Below are 20,481 nucleotides of genomic sequence, written 5' to 3'. Positions count from 1 at the left end.
TCAGCAGCACAGAGTCCCTTCTACCCGCAAACTCTAAAACATGCTGGAATGGAAGGACCGAGTTAAGAGGGAAATTCAAAACATAAACAGAGAAATTTTTTGAAAATGATAATGAAAGACTAGATCCAAATCAAGGGGATACGCACGGCTAAAGATGGATCAGCCAAAAAATCTCCTAGTAATAAATGCCTCTTCGACATAAGGGAAAAACATATATGAATTTAACATCCCAATCAAAAACCAAAAAAAGAAAAGCAGAAAGAAACTAAGAAATAAAGCAGAAATAAGCAAGCCAAAAAATAACAGAACTAACAAGACTTGCCCTTTGAAAAACAGTGGATGTAGCAGACAAGTCACTCGCTAAACCATCAAGAAAAAAAGGAAGCAGACAAAAAAGTGCATACATTTGAGTGAAAGAGGAAAAAATAACCATCAAAACAGACTTTTTTCAGTCATGAGTCATACATACAATATCTAGAGGTAATGGGCCTTTGAAGTATCTAGAGGTAATGGGCCTTTTTAGACAAACGCAGCCCACCAAAATTGATTCCACAGACTGGACGTGGAAATGGATCTAAAAGAAATAAGGAGAGGAGCAGAACAGGACAAGGAAGCCAGGAGCCCAGTGGTTGCACGGGGCAGGCACCAAGCCAGCCCCATGTGACTTCACTTCTCCAAAGGCAGAAAAGAAAGGAAAACTGCCTAATCTGTTATCTGAAGGAAGTATAACTCTGATCCCAACACTTGACAAAAATTGCACCAAAAAACAAGCTCTAAATCAGTCACACTTATGTAGATGCAAAAATCTAGTAACAAATAGAATCCACCTGCACATCAAAAAATAATGCATCACGGGCCTCCCCGGTGGCGCAGCGGTTGAGCGCTGGGTTGCGAAGCTGCCCGCAGCCTCTGCGGTGCCGGTTCGACCCCGGCTGCTCCCCGGCCACCGGAGGAGGGTCCCACATGGCGCGCAGACCTCTCCTGCCGCCCGCTGCTCCCCTCAGCAGTGTCCTTCGGTCCTTCTGCCTGCTCTGCTCCCCGCTCTGGCTCTGGCGAATTCTCTCACCCTCCTGCGCTTCTGAGTGTACCCAGGTGTTTGTATAAATAAAAACAAACAAACAAATAAATAAATAAATACCATGCCTCTAAAAAAAAAAAACAAAAAAATAATGCATCACAATGCAGTGTGGATTATTCCAGAATGCAAGAGTGGTTCAACATCAGGAATTCATTAATCCATAAATCAAGCCATTAATTACTAAATCCATTAAGTATCATTATTTCATCACATTCACTAGCTAAGGAAGAAACCCCCAAGTTCCATTTATGAGAGACACCTGTCAACATCCAACCCCAACTCATGCTATAAACATTCCAATAAATAGAAAATGACACTTCCTAACATGATAAATCCATGCATGTGTATACATACATATGTTCGTGTACACACATGCATGTGTAACACACACACAAAAGCCCAAAGCCAGCATAATTATGTTAGCAACACCAGAAGCCACTGCACTAAAGTAAGGAACAAAAGAATAACACCCACTGACTTCCCTCCTACTCAACAGTATTTCAGAAGTGACAGGCACTGTGTCAACCAGAGGCCCCAAAAAATGGAAGGGAAGAGGAAAACCTCTCTCTAGTTGCCAATGACAAGATTTGGTAACTGGCAAGCCCTACCTAATAGCCTTCATAGATTTCAAAAAAACAAAATACAATAAAAGACATGACTTACAATAGCAAAATAGAAAATCACAAACAAAGGTGTAAACATAACAAGAAATCCACCTAAGGTAAAACACACACTCGTCCTACAAGACAGTGAATTAAGGAGCGTGAGCGTGTTCTCTGGTGGGAAGACGCAACTTCGTAGGGAAGGTCCTCACTGGACTAACTTGCAAATTTAACACAACACAAATGAAAATGCCATGGAACAACTTTCCTGCTAGAGAAGGTGATTACAAAGTTTATTTGGTGGAACAAATAGTAAGAAGAGATGAGAAAGCCCTCTTTAAAAAGAATGGGGGGGGGCCTCCCTGGGTGGCCTAGGGGTTAAGTTTCAGCGTTGTCAATGCTACACCTAAGTTCCATACGCAGCCAGGGAGCTCACCCACATGACACAGTGGACCTCTCCTGTCTCCCCGCTGTACCCCTCAGCAGTGGATTTCAGTGGATCCGCTTGGTCTCTCCCCACTGTCTCTAGTGAATCCTCTCACTCTCCCCCACCTCTGGCCTGCACCTCAGTTCCTGTATACATAAGAAAAATAAATCTTTAGGGGCCACCCGGTGGCACAAGAGGTTAAGCACCACACTATGAAGCAATCTGCAGCCCCGGCCAGCCAGCAAGCAACCCACATGGCACAGCAGACCTCTCCTGACTCGCCCGCTGCTCTGCAGTGTACTTTGGTCAGTCTGCCTGTTCTGCTCCCCACTCTGTCTCTGGTGAATCCTCTCACCCCCCTGCACCTCTGACCTGTACCCCAGTTCTCGTATGCATAAATACATAAATCTTTTAAATAAATAAATAAATCTTTAAAAAATAAGATTAAAAAAGTACTATAGAATGGGGGGGGAGGGGAGGCCAGACTTGTGAGATGTTGGATCATCCTAAAGCCTCGGCAATTGCACTCTGCGTTGCTGGTTTTGAAAAGACAGATTAATGCAACACACAACAACATCCAGAAATAAACACCATTGCGGAGACAAATTTAGTACATGAGCACGGCAGCCTCTCCAGGCACTGGGGGTTTCATCAAAGATGCTGACATGAACAGGAGAATAAAAGGAAAAGAAAATTAGGTCCACCTGGGTCCTTTCCTCACACCGTAACTCTGAATAAATCCCAAATGAATTAAATGGGGAAAAAATTAAGCCATTCAAAAAAAGCCGTATGATTTGAGAAGGGGGGGAAGGGGTGCTCTCTTAACTATGGCTCAAAATCCCAAAACAAGGAAAAAATAAATTGGCTGCTTTGAGAAATGCTAGGCGGGCCTCCCTGCTGGCGCAGGGGTTAAAGTCTCAGCACTATGAACGATCCGGAGCCACTGTAGGACGAGTCAGATCCCCCGCCACGGAGCTGCCCACAGGGCGCGGGCAGACCTCTCCTGTCTCCCCGCTGCTCCCCTCAGCAGTGTATTTCAGTAGATCTGCCTGTTCTGCTCCCCACTCTGTCTCTGGTGAACACTCTCACCCCCTGCACCTCTGGCCTGCCCCCCAGTTTTGGTATGCATAAATAAAAATTTAAACAAAAAAATTATACATAGGGAAGACGCATTTGCAATTTATATCACAAAGGGTTAAACACCTCTGGCAGGCCTAAGTCTGCAGGCCTAAGGAAAACCTGCAATGGCTCATCGATTTGGGGGTTCTGCCCTGCCCTGAATCAGAGAAGTGGCTGCGGCGTCTAACCGTGTACACTGTACAGCTGGTGCTGGACACCTGCTGCCTCTCTGGGGCTCTGCGATCTTGGGTCTTGAGATGCGCCGGGCAAAGGTGCCTTGACCAGGGAACACATTGGGCCCTGGGCCTCCCTGGGGCATCCCTTCCAGTGAGCTACTGGACCTGGCACTGATTGAGGACGCCTGTGTTTCTCAGAGATGACCCTGGAAACCTCCAGACTCTGCCTCACGGCCACCTGCCCTGACAGGAGTTGCTCTGGACCTTTCGCTGTCATCCTGCGATGGTTCCTGGCAACTCACTGAAGCGGGGGCTGGTCTATGAAACACACCCGAATGTATGAAGAGCGTCTGAAAATAAAGGAGTAGGAGGCCAAACCCCCACAGGGTAAAAATGGGCTAGAGAAATGAAACAGAAAAAGGAAACGCAAACGCCTCTTAACCATATGAAAAGCTGCTCATCTTCCCACAGAATATAAGAAATTCAGATCAAAACTGCAACAAGATTATCATTTCTTACCTTCCAGGTTAGTAAAAAATCAAAACTCTTGGCAACACACTCTGTTGGCCTGCTTGTCTGAAGACATCAGCCACATGCCGCAGGGCGAGGGGGTGTGACACTGTCCAGCAAAGTTTACCCTTACCCCTACCCTTGCCCCAAAGGGTGAATTTACATTTCCCTTACATTTGACCCTTTGAGAGTAAAGCTGATGGCTGAAAATTTAAGGAAGGATACGTACTTAACATCAAAATCTCTCTCCCCAAATGACATAAATGACAAAGTCAGTGGAGAAATCTAGGGGCATCCCCGACCCAAATAATTTCACTGAATTTCCTTCTTAAACCTTCTGAAAAGATGAATCAGGGCTGGAGATCTAATTTACAACAAGGGGATCGTAGTCAGTAAGACTGTATCATAGACTTGAAAGCAGTTATGATGTAGATCTGAAGTACACACGCGCGCGCACACACGTGATACAGTTAACAAGTTTGTCTTTCCCCCATTTTTTGCAATTCCCCTTATCTAGCATTAACAGGATTGATGACTTGTCTTTTCCATTTGTTGCAGCTTCCCCTCCCCTTGGGAAGAAAAAAAAAAGCTGGTGCCCACCGGTTTCCCTGTAGACCCTTCCCCCTCGCCCTAAGGAAAACAAGTTGGCGACCACCCGTCTCTGTGCCTTGACATCTTCGCCTTCCCTTAAGATGAGTGAGCTGACACCCATCCATCTCCCTGTTGAGCTGGCGCCCACTTGTCTCTGTGCGGACCCCTTCCCCCTCCCCTTCGCGGATGCCTACCCATCTCCCCCTGTATAAATACCCCTGCCCACTGCCAAAGAGGGGGACGGTGGTCTTTCGGACATGAGTCTGCCTCCCTCCTCATTTGTCGACAAATAAAACCGCTTTCCTTTTCCTCAAACTCAGTTTCCTTTTATTGGCTGAGGGAAACTGAGGTCGGCGTTTGGTAACGCACGCGCGCGCGCGCGCGCACACACACACACACACACACACACACACACACGGTGATCATGTGACCTGGCCGAGGCGCCAGCTACCACCCCAGTGAGCACCACTTTGCAATATATTACAAGTGTATACTCAGCATCTGCAGGCCTGAGACTGCCAGTGTGTTATCAACTACGGGGAGTTGGTGGGGAGGTCTAAGGGGAAGTGCTAAGACCTCATCACTTCTGGGGCACTCCTGGCAAAAACACACAGCTGAGACATCATCATACTACCTGCCTGCTGAGAACGTCCTGTCTGGAAAGACAGAAAAACACTAAGAAGCTGGGCAGTTAAACGCGAGGTGAAAGGATGCCAACCAGGCACGACGCAGGCTGCCAGCGGAGGGGTCTTTGAGACCCCTTGCGGCAAGCCAGGCTGTATCGTAGCTAATACATTGCAAACGTGGAAGCTTCTGATCTTGCTCTTTGGACTGTGATAATTTAAGAGAGTCCTTATTCTCAGAAGTACACAATGAAGCCTGTGGGTGTAAAAAGGCATCATGTCTGCAACTTGCTCTTAAAAAGCTGGGGGAAAAAAAACAACAAGAAAACGTACAGATACACAGAGAATGATAAAGCAGACGTTGATAGCTGGTGAAACTGGAAGATCTGAGTAGTTTTATTTTCGGCACTCTTCTTGCAGCTTCTCAGTAGACTTGACGTTTTTTCAAAATAAGTTTAAAAATGTAAAAATCTGCATTAAAAATGTTCTGGTAAGAGAAGCGATGCTAGTATTTGTGGACTATTCTCTGCAGGCTATGCAGCCTGGTAATTCCTTTAAATAAATACCTTTCTCCTTGGATCACGAAGACCAAGTGGGGTCCATGTGAGCCCCCACACCCTGTGCTGACCGTGTGGGCCTCAGGTTTATTAGGAGGTGCTCGTCGACCAGGAGGAAATTTACTTGTTATTTTAAAACACCGTTTAATAGGATGTCTATTAAATCACTGAAGCCCACTAGCTATAATTCAACATGACCTTTTCTTTTAGAATTTAGTACTCAAAAAAGTTTCTTCACCTGAGAACTAGGTACCGCTCTTCCTGCAGTACTGACCGTGTTCCAACTCTGGGACGGGAGGACCAAGGCATGTGGGAAACCTGACTCTGGCAGCCACGGACCTGCTCAAAACCAATCTAAAACCAATTTCTGCCCTCTGGGAAATCTAAGAATCACTTAGATTCTTAACTGATGCTTAAGTCAATTTAGCCTCTCCCAGGTGGCTGCTTCTGGCTCCATACTGGACACAGGGAATTGTGGTTACCCATGTCATTTCCATGACAGAATATGTCCCCGTGAAACCCACCCAGAAGATTCCCTGTCACTGTTCCTAAGTCTTGATGCCAAAGCCCGTGACAGCCTGAACACAATGACACGCCTCTTGGCCAGAAAACCGTGCTGACGTTCTACTCCTGGTGAGCAAAGTCACAATGTTCACTTACCTCTAAAGGTCAAACTGAGCCAAGGATGCTGACTAGGATACCCAGCTTGCTAAGATTAAAGGTCTGACCAACTGCAGTGATTACTGGATTGCTGTTTCCAAGAACTGCATTGTATTGTAATGGTTTTCACTTGCACATGTGGGAATGAAAAATACCTTTTCCTGTTGCCTTCCCTCCTGATACAACCAGACCTCAGGTGTACACGGAGGCTGTGAGGAGGCACAAAGGAAGCTAACCATGGGGGGGGGGGGATAGTTTTAAGATCAATACTGATTTTGGTTTGTTTTTTGGGAAGAAAATAAGGAGCCACAAAATTTCTGATACAATCTGTGTTTCGTGGATCAGCACGAGCCAAGAGGCCGTGTTTCCAGCTTGCAAGCAGTTCCGGCGGCTTCAGCAAAAGGAAAGAACATCAGTAGGAGAAGGGCTGTAGCAAATGAAGACACCCCCACAAGGTTGCCAAGGAAACCAAACCAAGTGCATTTTTTTCCTACAGAACAGAATCAAGGCTAAGACGAACAGGGCAGAATATTTTGTGGCAAAAATGATGAAAATCCCAATCCTGAAAATAATCTTTTTGGAAGCTGCACTTATGCCCCAGCTCCAGTCCCTCGCGCACCCAAGCAGGCAAGCGGCCCCTCCAAACTTCCAGCGCCGGTCCCGAAATCAGCCGAGCTCGGGGCGCCCAGAGGAAAGGAGGGTCCCGAGGTCCGTCCAGCCCACTTGCCATCAAGAGGCGATCATATGCCACAGGCTGGGGGGGGGGGGGGGGGAGACTGCCTCTCCACAGGCTTTCCCAAATTTAGACTTTCTGTTTTTCAGGACGGCATCTTTTTAACCTGTTTTAAGCGAAGGGCAAGTCCACGCGAACGAAAGCAAGAGCCGGGCCGCGCGAGGCGCGCGTGCACCCCCGGAAGGGGGCGAGGGGCTGCGCCCACGGAGTCACGCTGGAAGATGGGGTCCGGTTCCCCACGGCGGGGTCGAGGGCGGCCCGCGCGGAGGGGCCGGGCCTGTCGGGGCGCTGGCCAGTGCGGCCCCTCGGGGGGCAGGGGGCGGCCGGCAGGACCCGCAGCCCGCAGCGCGCCGGGGGCGAGGTCCCGCGCGGGCCGGGGCCCCCGGCGCCGAGAGGAGCGGCGGGGCGGGGAGCCCTCGCCCCAGCCCCGTCGGGCGGGCGGCCGGCGCCGGGTCCTCGCGGGCCGGGGCTGGGGGGGGACACCGGGGGGACCCGGGGTGTGGGGGGGCCGGGGGGCCGGGGCGGCCGGCGGACAGCGGGGCGCGCCTCGCCCTGCAGGTGAGAGGGGCGGCGCGGGCGGGCCGCGGGCCTGGCGGGAGCGGGGCGGGCGCGCGGCTCTTACCCGGTGCCGCAGTCCACCACGCAGGGAGGCAGGGAGCCCGCCATGCTCGGCCGCGCCGATCGGGCCCCCGGCGGCCCCGAGGCCCCGCCGCCGTCCGCGCGCCGCGCCGCCTGCTCCGGCCTCCGCAGCGCCGCCCCAGGGCCCGGATGCGCGGCGCCGCCCCGTGACGCCACCGCGGCCGGCCAATCACGGCGCGCGCCCGCCCCGCCCCCGCGCCATCTTTAGTGCTGGCGCCGGCCTCCCTGCCCGGCCTCCGACCCGGCCGCGCGGGGACGGGCGTTTCACCGGCTCGGGAGCGCGTGACCCGTTTTCCGTGACGGGCTCCTCGGCCTCAGGCTCCGCTCGCGCGTCACCTTCACGGGAACGCGGCCCCTGACGTGCCTCGTCGCCCCCGCCCCGCGGCCGCCCCCACCCCCGGGCGCGGGCGGGGCGTCCGGGCCTGTGTCGCGGGTCGCCGCGAGGCGCGCGGGGTCACCCGGCCCGGCCCGGGCGCTCAGCGTCCGCTCGTGAGCGACTCCGTGTCAGCCCGAGCGGCGGCCGCGCGGTGTCGTCCTCAGAGCAAAATCCTGCCCCACGGACGCCCGCCCGCCCCGGCGGTGGACGGACGGACGGACGGACGGGGTCCGCCGCGACCTGAGGGGACGCCCCGGGCGGCGAGGTCAGGACGCTCGCCCCGAGGCTCCCCGTGTTAGGCACCCCGTTTTGTATCGGGGCTGCCCTGTAACACCCGGGCCTGCTGTGGGGAGGCGCCCGGGGCTCCGGGGCTCCGGGGCTCCACACGCGGCCGGAGACGGGGGCTCCCTGCGGTGTAACTGGTGTTTCAGGCCTGTTGGGATTTTTGTCCCGAGAAGCCGTCTCAGTTTGTCCCTCCACGTAACCCGTTGTCATTTTGTCTTTATAGAGTCAAAGAGGCCCAGCCTAGAAAGTTTTCAAGGCACCTGAGGATAGCAGTAGGAGCAGGTGAAAGGTGAGTTCCCAGGTGAGAGGTGGAGGCCCCGTCTGGAGCCTCAAGGCCCAGGACCGAGACCGCCGGTGGCTGTGTTGTGTGTTTTGTAACGGTCCTGCTCCACTCCCCTATCGGGGACTTTAGTCAGAAAGTTACACCTGTGGGCCTCCCTGGCTTCCCCCACCGCTGGCCTGTACCCCAGCTCTTGTATGCATAAATAAATGGAAGGAAGGAAGGAAATACATAAACCGCAGCTCGCAGACTGCCCCCACTGCCATATTTTTGGTTACCTGAATGGTTACTAGGTGCCAAACACAAGGCAGGAATTTCATGAGGTTGTGAGTGGGAGCTCAGTCTCTGCCTCCAAGGCTTTAGAGCCTAGTGAGAGAATCAATAGGTCATCACAGTATAGAGTGGTGAACACTGACAGAGGCCAGTCCAGGGTGCCCTGGTCAAAGCCACTACCAGACAGCCGACACAGCCGACACTTTGCGGGAAGTCAGACCCTGCAAATCCCACCATCTAAACTGAACTCCAGGGGCTGTTTCGTTAGACCGTAGAGGTTGCAGGGTAGGAGAGTTTCCAGGATGGGACCTCAAGATTCACTGATGGCCATGTCCTCTTCTAGCTCTTATAGGAACTTGAGCTGGCCAGTAAGAAGGGCTTATCTTTTCCAGGAGCATTCCTTCTCTATAGGACTTACTGGGAATGAAGGCCAAGTCAATAGCTGGTAGAAAATAAAGGATTTCCTGACTTTAGTTTTTCTTTCTAGACATCACTGAACCTGGATGTGTTGATTAAGATATGCAGGTTATGCTCTGCTCCCCACTCTGGCTCTGGTGAATTCTCTCACCCTCCTGCACTTCTGACTGTACCCAGTGCATGTATAAAAAAATAAAAAATAAAAAAAAAATAACATGCCTCTATAAAAAAAAAAAAAAAAAGATATGCAGCTCACAGAAAACCTAACTAAGGTAGCACAGAGAATGAGCTGGTTTTAGTATTTTACATGCTAGAAAATCCAGAAGTTCCGGGATCATTTAACCACTGGAGGGCATCATTGTGGGCCCAGCATGCTGTACCCAGGCCCTGGGTGTCTTGCCTGCTCTTTGTCATCAGGCTCATCCCCTGCAATTGTAAGATGACGTTTCCCACAATTGTAAGATGACGTCTCCCGCTCCAAGCACAGAACTGGAGTTGACAAAGACAGGGGGCTGTGCCCGTCCAGATTCCTTTCCAAGGAGAGAGAAGGAGGAAACACTTCCCCAAAAGTCCTCAGAGCAAATGACTACTTCCCCCGATTTCATTAAGCGGCTATTTGTTTCCTGGACCTGCTGGAACAAAGTACTACAGACATGAGGACTTAGAACAAGTCATGTCTCCGCCCGCATTTCTGGAGAGAGCCGAGAGCAAGGTGGGGCGAGGTGCCTCTGACGATGCTAGTGGGGACTCCTAGGCCTTTGTCTCACCTTCTGGTATTGCCAGAATCATCAGTGCTCCTTAGCTTACAGATGAATCACTCCAGCCCCGACCTCCGGGTCCCGGTGTCTTCTGTGTGTGTGAAAGCATTTCCTGGAATTATCCGTGCCTGGCCTCCTCCAGCCCTATCAGATACAGACCCCACCCTTAGTGCCTCATCTTGACTTGATCACTTGTGAAGACCCTGTTCCCAAACAAGACCATCTTCACAGGCACCCAGAGTTCAGACCCTGACATGTGACATGTAGGGGACAGAGCACAATTACACACCAGCCTAGGCCAAAGCAGTCACTGGCAAGGGGATCTGACATGTCAGGACTGGTTTAGGCTGTAAAGGCGTCTTCGGGCTGCAAGGGGGCCTCGTGCCCCCAAAGCATGTGACTGCCAGTGCCTGGCTGGAATCAGATTGGATCAGCTAGAAGGAAATGACAACAGTGGTGTCCGGCTCCCCAGCCATTTTCTGCTTCCATCAGAGAGCCTCACCTACGCCTGCCTTCTCACTCAACGTCTGCTTCGAATTTGTCCTGCTTGACCCAGCGCAAGTCAGCCACCTCCTTGAAGCTTCCCTCAGCTTCAGAAAAGGATTGTTTCTCGCCTGTGCTCCCACAGAACCTGGTGCCTCCCTCCACACGGGCCCTGGTGGGGCAGCTTGGCAGTGGCAGGACTCCAGGCACCCCTGCCCCTAACCCGCAGGCTTCCCTTCCTCCGGGCCAGGGACACTGCCAGGGCAAGGGTGCTCAGCAAGTGGTTAGTGAATGGATGGAAGCCACTGGGCTTGATTACACAGGACATTTGCTTTTTGTGTTATTTAAAAAATTTACAATGCTCTATGTAACTTCCATTAGTATTTCTACCGTTGTCCCCACGTACTCTCAACATACTCTTTAGTCATAACTCCCATCACTCAGAGCCTGACAGCATCACTTTCGACAGCTTTGGACAGGACAGAGACATAAGCCACGGTCCGGAAGAAGCACACCGTGTACATCCGTGCGGTGATACTGCTAAGGGGCCTTCTTCCTTCCAACATACTCTGCAAAACTCCACTTTCGTGCTGAGTGGAGTGTCTTGGGCTCTTTAGCAGGGAGAGGAATCTCTTTTTCATCATTTTCTTCTCAATAATGGCCTCCCAAGGCAACCCCGCCCAACAGACAGAAGCGTGGAAACTGGGACCTTCCTAACTGTTTTCTGTCACCCCGAGTGGCATCACTCCCAAATCAACTGTTAGTAAGCACACTTGATGTTGGTGATGATGTATATTTATGATGCATAGAAAGATGATTTTTTTTTGTGGGGGGGGGGGGACCCTCGCCGGTGGCCGGGGATAGAACCGGCGCTGCAGAGGCTGCTGGCAGCTTCGCAACCCAGCGCTCAACCGCTGCGCCACCAGGGGAGGCCCAGAAAGATGATTTTAAAAGCAAAAAAAAATCAGGACTTGGACATTGTCAATCTAATGGGATTTGGTCCCCGAGGCCTTGGACAAAGTGTTCTTAATTCCCGCATTTAACTCATGCTGGGCTAAGAAGGGGGAAAAATTTTTAAAAAGACTTAAAAACTGCCCTCCCAGCTGCGGTGAAACTTGACTCAGAGCTGCAGGCAGGGCGATCTGTGTGTTCTCTGTTGCCATGAGATTGCACCTAGAGAAAGGATTCCCCCAAATTAGCTCCCCTTCCTTGCAGAGTAGCTGGCATTCTTTGGGGGGAAGAGCCAGTCACTGCCCGCAGTGGGTCTCCCGGAGGTCTGGGCAGTAGCTGGAGAAAATGGTCCAAGCCGTTGCCAGCTGGCCGCGTGTGCTGACAACAGCCCCCAGGTCACAGGCTGGGCGGGAATCACCCAGAGCACTGACCTGAGGGTCAAGCCTTAAAGAAATGTGTCGGCCACAGGTGCAGGGGGTGAGAGGATTCACCCAAGAGTGGGGAGCAGAACAGGCAGATCTACTGAAATCCACTGCTGGGAGGAGCCACGGGTGAGACAGGAGAGGTCTGCTGCGCCATGTGGGTCAGCTCCTTGGCCAGGGATGGAACTTGTGCTGCAGAGGCTGGCGATAGCTTGGTAGTGTTATAGAGCAGCCCCGATATTAAACGGGTTCCTGGCTGTGGGTTCTCACCCGCGCGCTTTAAAGAGACTTATGAATACTCTACTACAGACACACACAAAAGGGTTAATAAAAGGTTTATTTACAAGAGAAAAAGAAAATAAGGAAAAGGTACAACTCAGGGAGAAAATAGGGAAATAAAGTCTTTAATGCGTCCTACCCGATCCGACGACCTGGAAACCCAAAGTCACTCTCAGAGCTGACCGGACGCTGCAAGCTGGCCGAGAGCCCAAAATGGAGAGCGAGCCCCCCAAAGCCCACGTGTCTGCCTTTTGTATTCACCTGGCTGCTTAACCCCACCCTCAGGTCCCAGCCACCTTCCCTTTGGTGGTGATGGGATTTGGAGTTCCCAGTGTCTTTGGCTTTGACCTGGGGTGGGGGTGGAGTCCACAAAGCCTATATGGAATTTGCTTTGGGACATCCTTTTCCCCCTAACAGTAGCGCGGTCTTTAACCCCTGCACCCCCAGGGAGGCCCCTTCCCGGTTCTCACGGAGAACTGAGTCACAGCGCTGCCTTACTCAACAAAGCGTTTCAAGATAGCATCACATTTACTCTTCAGGATACGTCCACAAAGTAGACACTATGAATGCCTCTCTGACCAAAGAAGAAAGCTGAGGTGCAGACTTTCCAAATGAGGATATCCTACAATTTAATTTTGACATCCGCTTTAGTAAATCTTAAGAGAAAGGGAAAATGCTAAAGTGTTGGAAAACGAGCACGTGGCCGGCAAAGGTAGAATGTGTGAGAGCCAGAGGGACCAGCAGGGGGTCGGTCCTCCGGTGCAGGGTAATCCCTTGGGGGGGGGGGGAGGTTCCAGGTTCCCCGCCCCCACGCAAGGGAGGGTGGAGCTGAGTAGGGAGGAGAAGCTAGACAGGAGCCTGGGGGAAGGAAGCGAGGAAGGAGAGGCAGGAGACCTGCAGGAGGCGCAGGGAGCAGAGACACGTGAAGAAGCTGCCCTTGAGCTTGGCCTGGGACTCGGAAGGAGACACTCGAAACTGACAAGAGCCCCCCAGGGAAGTTGACAGCGGCAGACTTTGTCCTGATTTGGATTTTGCTCTTTTCCTTCCAGACTTGCCTGGCCCTGTCTGCTCCCTTCCCACGGGTCCCCACCAGAAAGTGTCTCAGACGTGTGGCAGGTTTTCGCGCCTCAGTGGCCATTTTGGGCCAACCCCGCCTGGCTGGGCATCTACCCACGAGGGGATGGGTAACATTGGGTGTTCCATGTGGCGACTATCTTATCTCTCCTTTCCCTTCTCTTTATTGCTCACTAATTGCATTAAAGTTCCTTCCTATGAACGGTCTTATGCATGAGAGTGTTTTCTCTTGATGCGATGGATGGCATCTAGAGCAGGTGGGTTTAGGGGTCCTGGGGTGCTTCTTCACCCTAGCCTGTCACACTCTGATCATTTCAAATAGACCTAAAATGTTTGGATCCCTTCACCTCGATGTTTTCTAACTCCAGTAACAAGAGCCCATGAACTCCCATTAGGCCATCACTGTATGTTCTCGAGACTGAGTAGAATGCAGTAAAATCTCATTTTTCTGCCAATAAAAATGAAAGTGCTGAGTCATGTCATGGGGCGCCAGCAATCTGGACAGAGCGTGCTGCCAGAAGCCAAGTCCAAAAGCTGCTTGCCATTGTGCAATCTCACCAGAACCAGGTCTTGGAGGAGTCGCTTCCAGGGGCCTCTCCTTTCGTGGGGGCGTTCATTCTAGAACATGTTTTAGAAGCAGCCCAGTGGGAACCCTTATGTAAATATAGCAGAAGGAGAGAAGCAAGGCTGTACCATTTCAAAATACCTTCCGCAGACATCGCCATGGTTCATTGTGACAGGACTTGTGCAGGGACTCTGGAGAAGCCCCAGGGAAGGGATGGCGGGACCAGTAGCTGCTGGAGGACAGCGCCAGGCTGCAGGGCGGGTCCTTAACTGGAGTTGAAACTCTGATTGCAACAATGTATCCAAAAATTGGTCACAAAATGACCATGTGTGGGCCTCCCCTGCTGGCGCAGGCGATTGAGCGCAGCCCTGTGAAGCTGTCAGCAGCCTCTGCAGCATGCGTTCGATCCCGGCCAGCCGGCGAGACTCCCACCCGGCACAGCAGACCTCTCCCGTCTCCCTGCTGCTCCCCTCAGCAGTGTGTTTCAGTCAATCTGCCTGTTCTGCTCCCCACTCTGTCTCTGAATCCTCTCACCCCTCACATTTCTGGCCTGCACCCCACCTGAAATTCTAGATTCCACGTCTATAAAATGAAAACAATTCTGGGAAGGTGGAGGGATTCCTGGCATTCACATTATCATAATAAATTAGCGGTTGCTTCCTTGGGCCAGCTGCTGAGGGAACGGATATTTGATGCAGGGCGCAGAGGACAAGGGTAGCAAGGAGGAAAGGGTTGCTTATTTTTTTAAGACTTGGGCCACTGTCAGAGGCACTGAATATTGAGCTCCTGCCGCAGGGGGAGTATAACACTGGCGCAGAAAACCTCCCCTAGAACAGGGGCTAAAGGCAGTTTGAGGGTCTGTAGGGGCCAGGAACAGGGCACAGTGCAAGTTTTCTGATCCGGCAGACCGGGTAAAGGAGGAGAGAGTCCTGGAGCCCTCAGTGGTTTTTTGCACGCTTTTATTGGGATTTACCCGAGTCACAGCAGGCAGGGATGCGGGCAGGCCTCCCAGCCCCCAGCAAGTCTTCACTCTTTCTGGGCTCTCCGGCCTTCTCTGCTTCTCTCTCGGCTTCTGCTGCTGCTTCTCTCTGGCGTCCCCGTGACGCCGCCCTTAAAAGCCCAGTCTCAGCCCAGGGGAATCCCATCTGCCTATGCCCACACCCTAGTCCAGGTGCCGCCATCAGGCATGTGTTCAGGACCACAGGGATCCATCATCCATCCTGATGGCGGGAGGGCAGAAAAGCCTGATACTTTTTACCTTACCCTACAGTGTCTTAAACTGAGCACCCTAAGGAGGATGACCCTGGGGTACAGGAGCTTGGGCTCCTCCCACCCCCACCCAAAATAGCAGCTTCAGGGATGCAAATCCAGGCCCCTGCACTGAAGTGGTACTTACAGGTGATCACATAGAACATCTAGAACATCTTGTTTTCCTTATATGGGTTAATATGTCTATCCTGAGCACAAACAACCACACAGAAAATGAGCTTTTGGAACCTAGTCGTGTTTAAATTGGGAGCTGTCTGTTAAGAAACATAGCTAACGTTTGAAAATCCTTCCTAATCACTACGCTGAGCTCTCCATGGACAATTTCATTAATCCCCCCACTAGCTTTGGGAGTTTGGTACTGGTGTTACTACACTCATTGTATGGTTGGGGAAGCAGGTTTAGAAAGCAAGCGATGACATGTACAAATATTTGATCTTTATGTTGTGCACCTGAAACTTATCATGTCGACTATACCTCCATTAAAAAAAAAAGGAAATGAAATGAAATGGTGGATCCGGGGTTCAAACACAGTGATCAGATTCCAAAACCCCCTCCTCAGGCCAGGCTGTTGGGTGACAATCTCTTGATTGACAGTCTGTCAGTCACCAGGGGAGTTACTGTCTTCACAGGAGGGGGTGTGAGTGGTGATATAGGGCTGGACCTTGAACAGAGTGATGTGGGGTCACATTCCGACTGTCACTCACAAGCTGAATTGCCCTAAACAAGTTTCACATTCTCGGAAACTTCCTGCACGCACACATAAAAAGGGAAGTCGTGTCCACTGTATAGAAATGGTGCAAATGTTTTAAAAGGTGGACGTGGGTGCCTGGCACTTAACAAGCATCCAGGCAGTGGCCTGGCCCCCTGGCTGACAGACAGCTGCTCTGGGAAGCTTGAAAGCGTCAGTGAAGACGTAGAGTCAGGACAGGACACAGGGCAGGTTTTCTGATCTCATGCAGACCGGGTAAAGGAGGAGTCTGAGTCCTCAGTAGTTTTGCAGGTTTTTTATTTGGGGTTCACCAGGCATATGGCAGGCAGGGGTGCTGGCTGGGGGGCTGGGAGGCCTGCCAGCAAGTCTTCACTCTATCTGGGCTCTCTAGCGTTCGTTCTGCTGCTTCTCAGCTTCTCTTTCGGCTTCTACTGCTGCTGCTGCTGGCGTCCCCGTGACGCTGCCCTTAAAAGCCCAGTCTTAGCCCAGGTGAATCCCATCTACCTATGCCCACACCCTATTCCAGGTGCCCGCCATCAGGCATGCATTCAGGACAAGGATCCATCATCTATCCTGATGGAGGAAGGGCAGAAAAGCCTGACATTTTCTTTACCCTACACACCCCATTTATTAGACTTTGCTACTTCGTGTAGGGGATAGAAGGTGCTGGAACCTAAGGAGAAGAGCATAAGATATTCTACAAACTGATTTTAACCCCAAAGAACAATACACAATAAACCTTTCCACGTTTCCCTCCAGCCTCCTGGACCAGTTAAATGATTCTGCCACCAGCCCGGGTCTGCCACCCACAAGCTGTGCAGCCTTGGGCCAGTTGCTTAACCTCCAGTTTTAGTTTCCTCACCTTCGATTTGGGGGTCTCAAAATGCCCTCTTTACAGACTTGGGGGAGTAAATGGTCAGCCAGCAGATTTTCTCCTCCCTCCTCTGTTCCCACACATACCTGTGCTACACTCCAGTGAGGTGAAGGTGAGCAAGCAGTGGATGCTTGGCGTGGGACCTCCAGGTGAGCATGAGTCACGTGAAAACAAGTCAGGAAGGGCCCCTCTTGGGAGCCGGCTCCTGGGGCAGGGGCGAGAGGGTTAAGGATGCTCTAAGTGCTCATGTTTTACTTCAAAAGCCTACCTGGCTTAAAGCAAGAGCTCCAGGCCTGTTTACCCACTTCCATCCTGGGGCTGTACCATCTGGAAGAATGACATATCCCCGGAGGTATTTGATATATATATATATTTCCTTTAATTTGCAGCTGCCTGTGGTATTTAACATTTGAAACTTAAATACACCACTAAAATCAAAATATTTCATGACTTTTCTTCACTGTATCTAGCAATCAAATCAGTCATTCTTTCAGAGAAGAAAACTTAAAAGCCTGACAAGCTTTGTTCTCATAACTGCTTTGTAACTGATTGATTGATGGCTGTCAGCCATCGCTACCACTCTCATGTCGGTCAGTTTCTCAAGTGGCTCAATAGGAAAGCCAGATTTGATTAGTTAATATGAATACTTTCAAGTGATAAAATTCCTCACTACAATAGTGCCATGTTTTCTTAATCACAAGGTAAGAAATCAATTTGAGGGAGGAAAGTGCTTTAAATAGTGATTAGAAAATGTAACCCATGAAAAAATGATGGCTTTTAATTGAAGAAAAATTTCAAGTGCCTCGTCCTGCAAAATGCAAGTGTAATCAACAATGAAGACTGAATCAAAGAGCCTTCTGGATAAACCCAGGTAGGCCCCCATCCCTTCGTGGCTTTGAGAAGACTATTTCTAAGTTTTAGATGATTTTTAAAATAACCTCCCTACCTGGTGATCACAAATAACATCTGAAGATTCTTTCTTTCTTTCTTTCTTTCTTTTTGAAGATTTATTTATTTAAGCTTACAAGAACTGGGGTACAGGCCAGAGGTATGGGGGTTGAGAGGACTCACCAGAGACAGAGTGGGGAGCAGAACAGGCAGATCTACTGAAATGCACTACTGAGGGGAGCAGCAGGGAGACAGGAGAGGTCTGCTGTGCCATGTGGGAATCTCCCTGGCCAGGGATCAAACTTGTGCTGCAGAGGCTGCCAATAGCTGATAGTGCTGAGACTTAACCCCTTGCGCTACCAGGGAGGCCCTCGTAACAATATTTGAAAAGTGTATTGATTACCTTCTGCAGGTGATAGGACACCAACTCATTATTTGAAAAGTTAGAAAATAAAATGACACAATCAAGCTTGTGTCCTGACTCCCCTATAGGATTGTTATAAGTGGGTTCCTTCATAGATGTGTGGTAGCTTCTTCCTCTAAGATTACTGCAACTTACAACTTAACATGAACGCTGTCATGGGAACGTGACCTCTGTGCAGCCCCTCGTGTGTGAAAGGACCGAGACATTGTGCATCGATGGCTGCTCACAAGAGCGAAGAGCAGGCGGTGTGTGTCCTGATGAAAGAACATGTCACCTGTGGCTCGGGCTCCACCTCCGGCAGCTCAAGCTTCCAGATCAGCATCCAGTGTTGAGAGACCGTACAGCAGCGGCAGATGGCACACCTGTGGCTGTGAGTGTCAACTGGCCCAGCCATTCTGGAAAACTATTTCATGGTATTGATTAAAGTTGAACATATGTCTTCCCTGTTACTCAACAATTTATTCCCGGATGTAGAGCCAAGATGGTGGGGTGAACCTACACCCTTAAATTATATCCTGTGTTATGAAACAATGCTGCCTCATTAAAAGATGGTACAGCCTTACCAACAGTAATAAAATAGTATAGTTTTAAAAATACAATAAACTTAAATGTAATATCACACTACTTCCAATCTTTAATAGTTACTATATTCTTATGTATTATTTCATAATCAAGTCATCTACAAATTGACTTTAAATTCTGTTACAATTTGTCTTTTACTCTGAAACAGCCTCCCCTCCCCACCTCAGGTGTGAAGATTCCATGACTAATAAACGAAAACCCAAAACAACTTCCCAGGAAGGCCCAGGCCGCGGGAGTCAAAGCAGGGCCATATCGTGGTCAGGAGCGAGCAGGTGATGCTTTATCGAGTCCCTTTCCCGGGTGCCTCTTCCGCGCACCTGAGGAGAGAACCCGTTGGCTGCCACCTCATCTGAGAGCTCAAGCGGGGAAGCAATTATGAACGTGCTTTGGAAACCAATGGTGCACTTGTGAAAAGTATGCTTCTAGTCCCGGTGCCCAGTATTGTGCAGAGTACAAAATAATGACTCCTTGCACAGTAGTCACTGGTTACTCTCAGCCACCAAGGAAACCCTAAAAAGACATCTGTCTCTCTCTCTCTCTCTCTCTCTCTATATATATATATATATATACACACAGATATATGGATATACATGTCTTTATATATTTACATATATATGTCTTTTTAGGGTTTATGCATGCAAGAGCTGGGGTGTAGGCCAGAGTGTATATATATATATATATATATATATATATATTCAGTAAAAATTCTTTTTTTTTTTTCTGTGGGACCCTCACCGGTGGCCGGGGATCTAACTGGCACTGCAGAGGCTGCAGGCAGCCTTGCAACCCAGCACTCAACCACTGCGCCACCAGGGGAGGCCCTTCTGTATAAATTCTTTTGAAACATTTCATTGTCAACACATGTACCAAATTGTCATTTTGTTACGTCTCCAAGTCAAGCGTACAAATCGCTTTATCTACATGCGAGTCAAGCAGAGGGTCCATCTTTTCACAGGGCGATGAACAGGACGATGACGGAGCCGGAGAGAGAAGCCAGAGCTAGAGCACGGGCAGAGGCTATCCTCACACCTGAGAGCAGGTTAACTCCAGCAGAGAAGGTGGTCCCAGGGCCGCCTGGGAGCAGCAGGACTCTCCAGGGGTCACAAAGTCCACGGATTCAACCCTGAGAGCCGAGGACACTCCCTGGTTGGCCTGACTCTGTTGACCGGACGCTCTTCCCAGGGGCTTTCGTCTCTCTGATTTCACGGTTTGTAACTTTTCAAATATCTCCACCTGTTTAATTCTAGCTGTTCTCTAGGGTTAAACATTCAGAAGTTTTTATCCTAAAACAAAAAGACACCCTAATGAATGGGAGAAAATATTTCCGCATCATACAACTGACAAGGGGCTGATAGCCAAGGTCTACAAAGAACTCAACGAAAAGAAAGCAAATAACCCAATCGAAAGGCAGGCAGAAGAGCTCAACAGGCATTTCTCCAAAGACACGCAGACGACCGACACATGCACGAGGAAAATGCTCATCGTCACTTATCATCAGGGCAACGCAAATCAAAACCACCTGAGATCGCACCTCGCACCTGTGAGAAGGGCCCACAGGAGTGTAGACAGGTCCAGCCCCAGGGGAAAACAAGATGGAAGTTCCTCAAATATTAAAAAAGGATCTGCCATACGATCCAGCAATTCCACCCCTGAAGGCTACAGGAACACTGATTCCAAGGCCTATCTGCACCCTGTTCGGGCAGCACTGTTGACAACAGCTTCGCCATGGAGATGACCTCTGCCCACAGACAGATGAGTAGATGGGGAGACAGGGTCCGTATACACAGTGGAATACCACTCTGTATACACAGTGGAATACCACAGCTGTAAAAGGATAGCTGGGTGGCAGCGTGGATG

At 50.4% G+C, this 20,481-nt stretch overlaps 1 protein-coding gene across 7 annotated transcripts in view; it reads right to left on the bottom strand.

The window, feature by feature from the left end:
- The window catches only part of ACTR3B (actin related protein 3B), a gene marked incomplete at its 5' end in the record, with an annotated part of 47,121 nt that extends 39,379 nt beyond the window's left edge, over positions 1-7,742 (bottom strand). For all 7 annotated transcript variants that reach the window (XM_084230397.1, XM_084230400.1, XM_084230402.1 and 4 more), the window contains one exon: positions 7,699-7,742. In XM_084230397.1, coding sequence (XP_084086523.1) covers positions 7,699-7,742 — 44 coding nt within the window. The remainder of the gene's footprint in view (positions 1-7,698) is intronic.
- Between the last annotated feature and the right edge of the window lie 12,739 nt (positions 7,743-20,481).

The sequence above is a fragment of the Talpa europaea genome (assembly GCF_964194135.1).
Source record: "Talpa europaea genome assembly, chromosome: 3".
NCBI lineage: Eukaryota > Metazoa > Chordata > Mammalia > Eulipotyphla > Talpidae > Talpa > Talpa europaea.
Note: the sequence above shows the minus strand (reverse complement) of the source record. Positions and strands in the feature narration are given on the sequence as shown.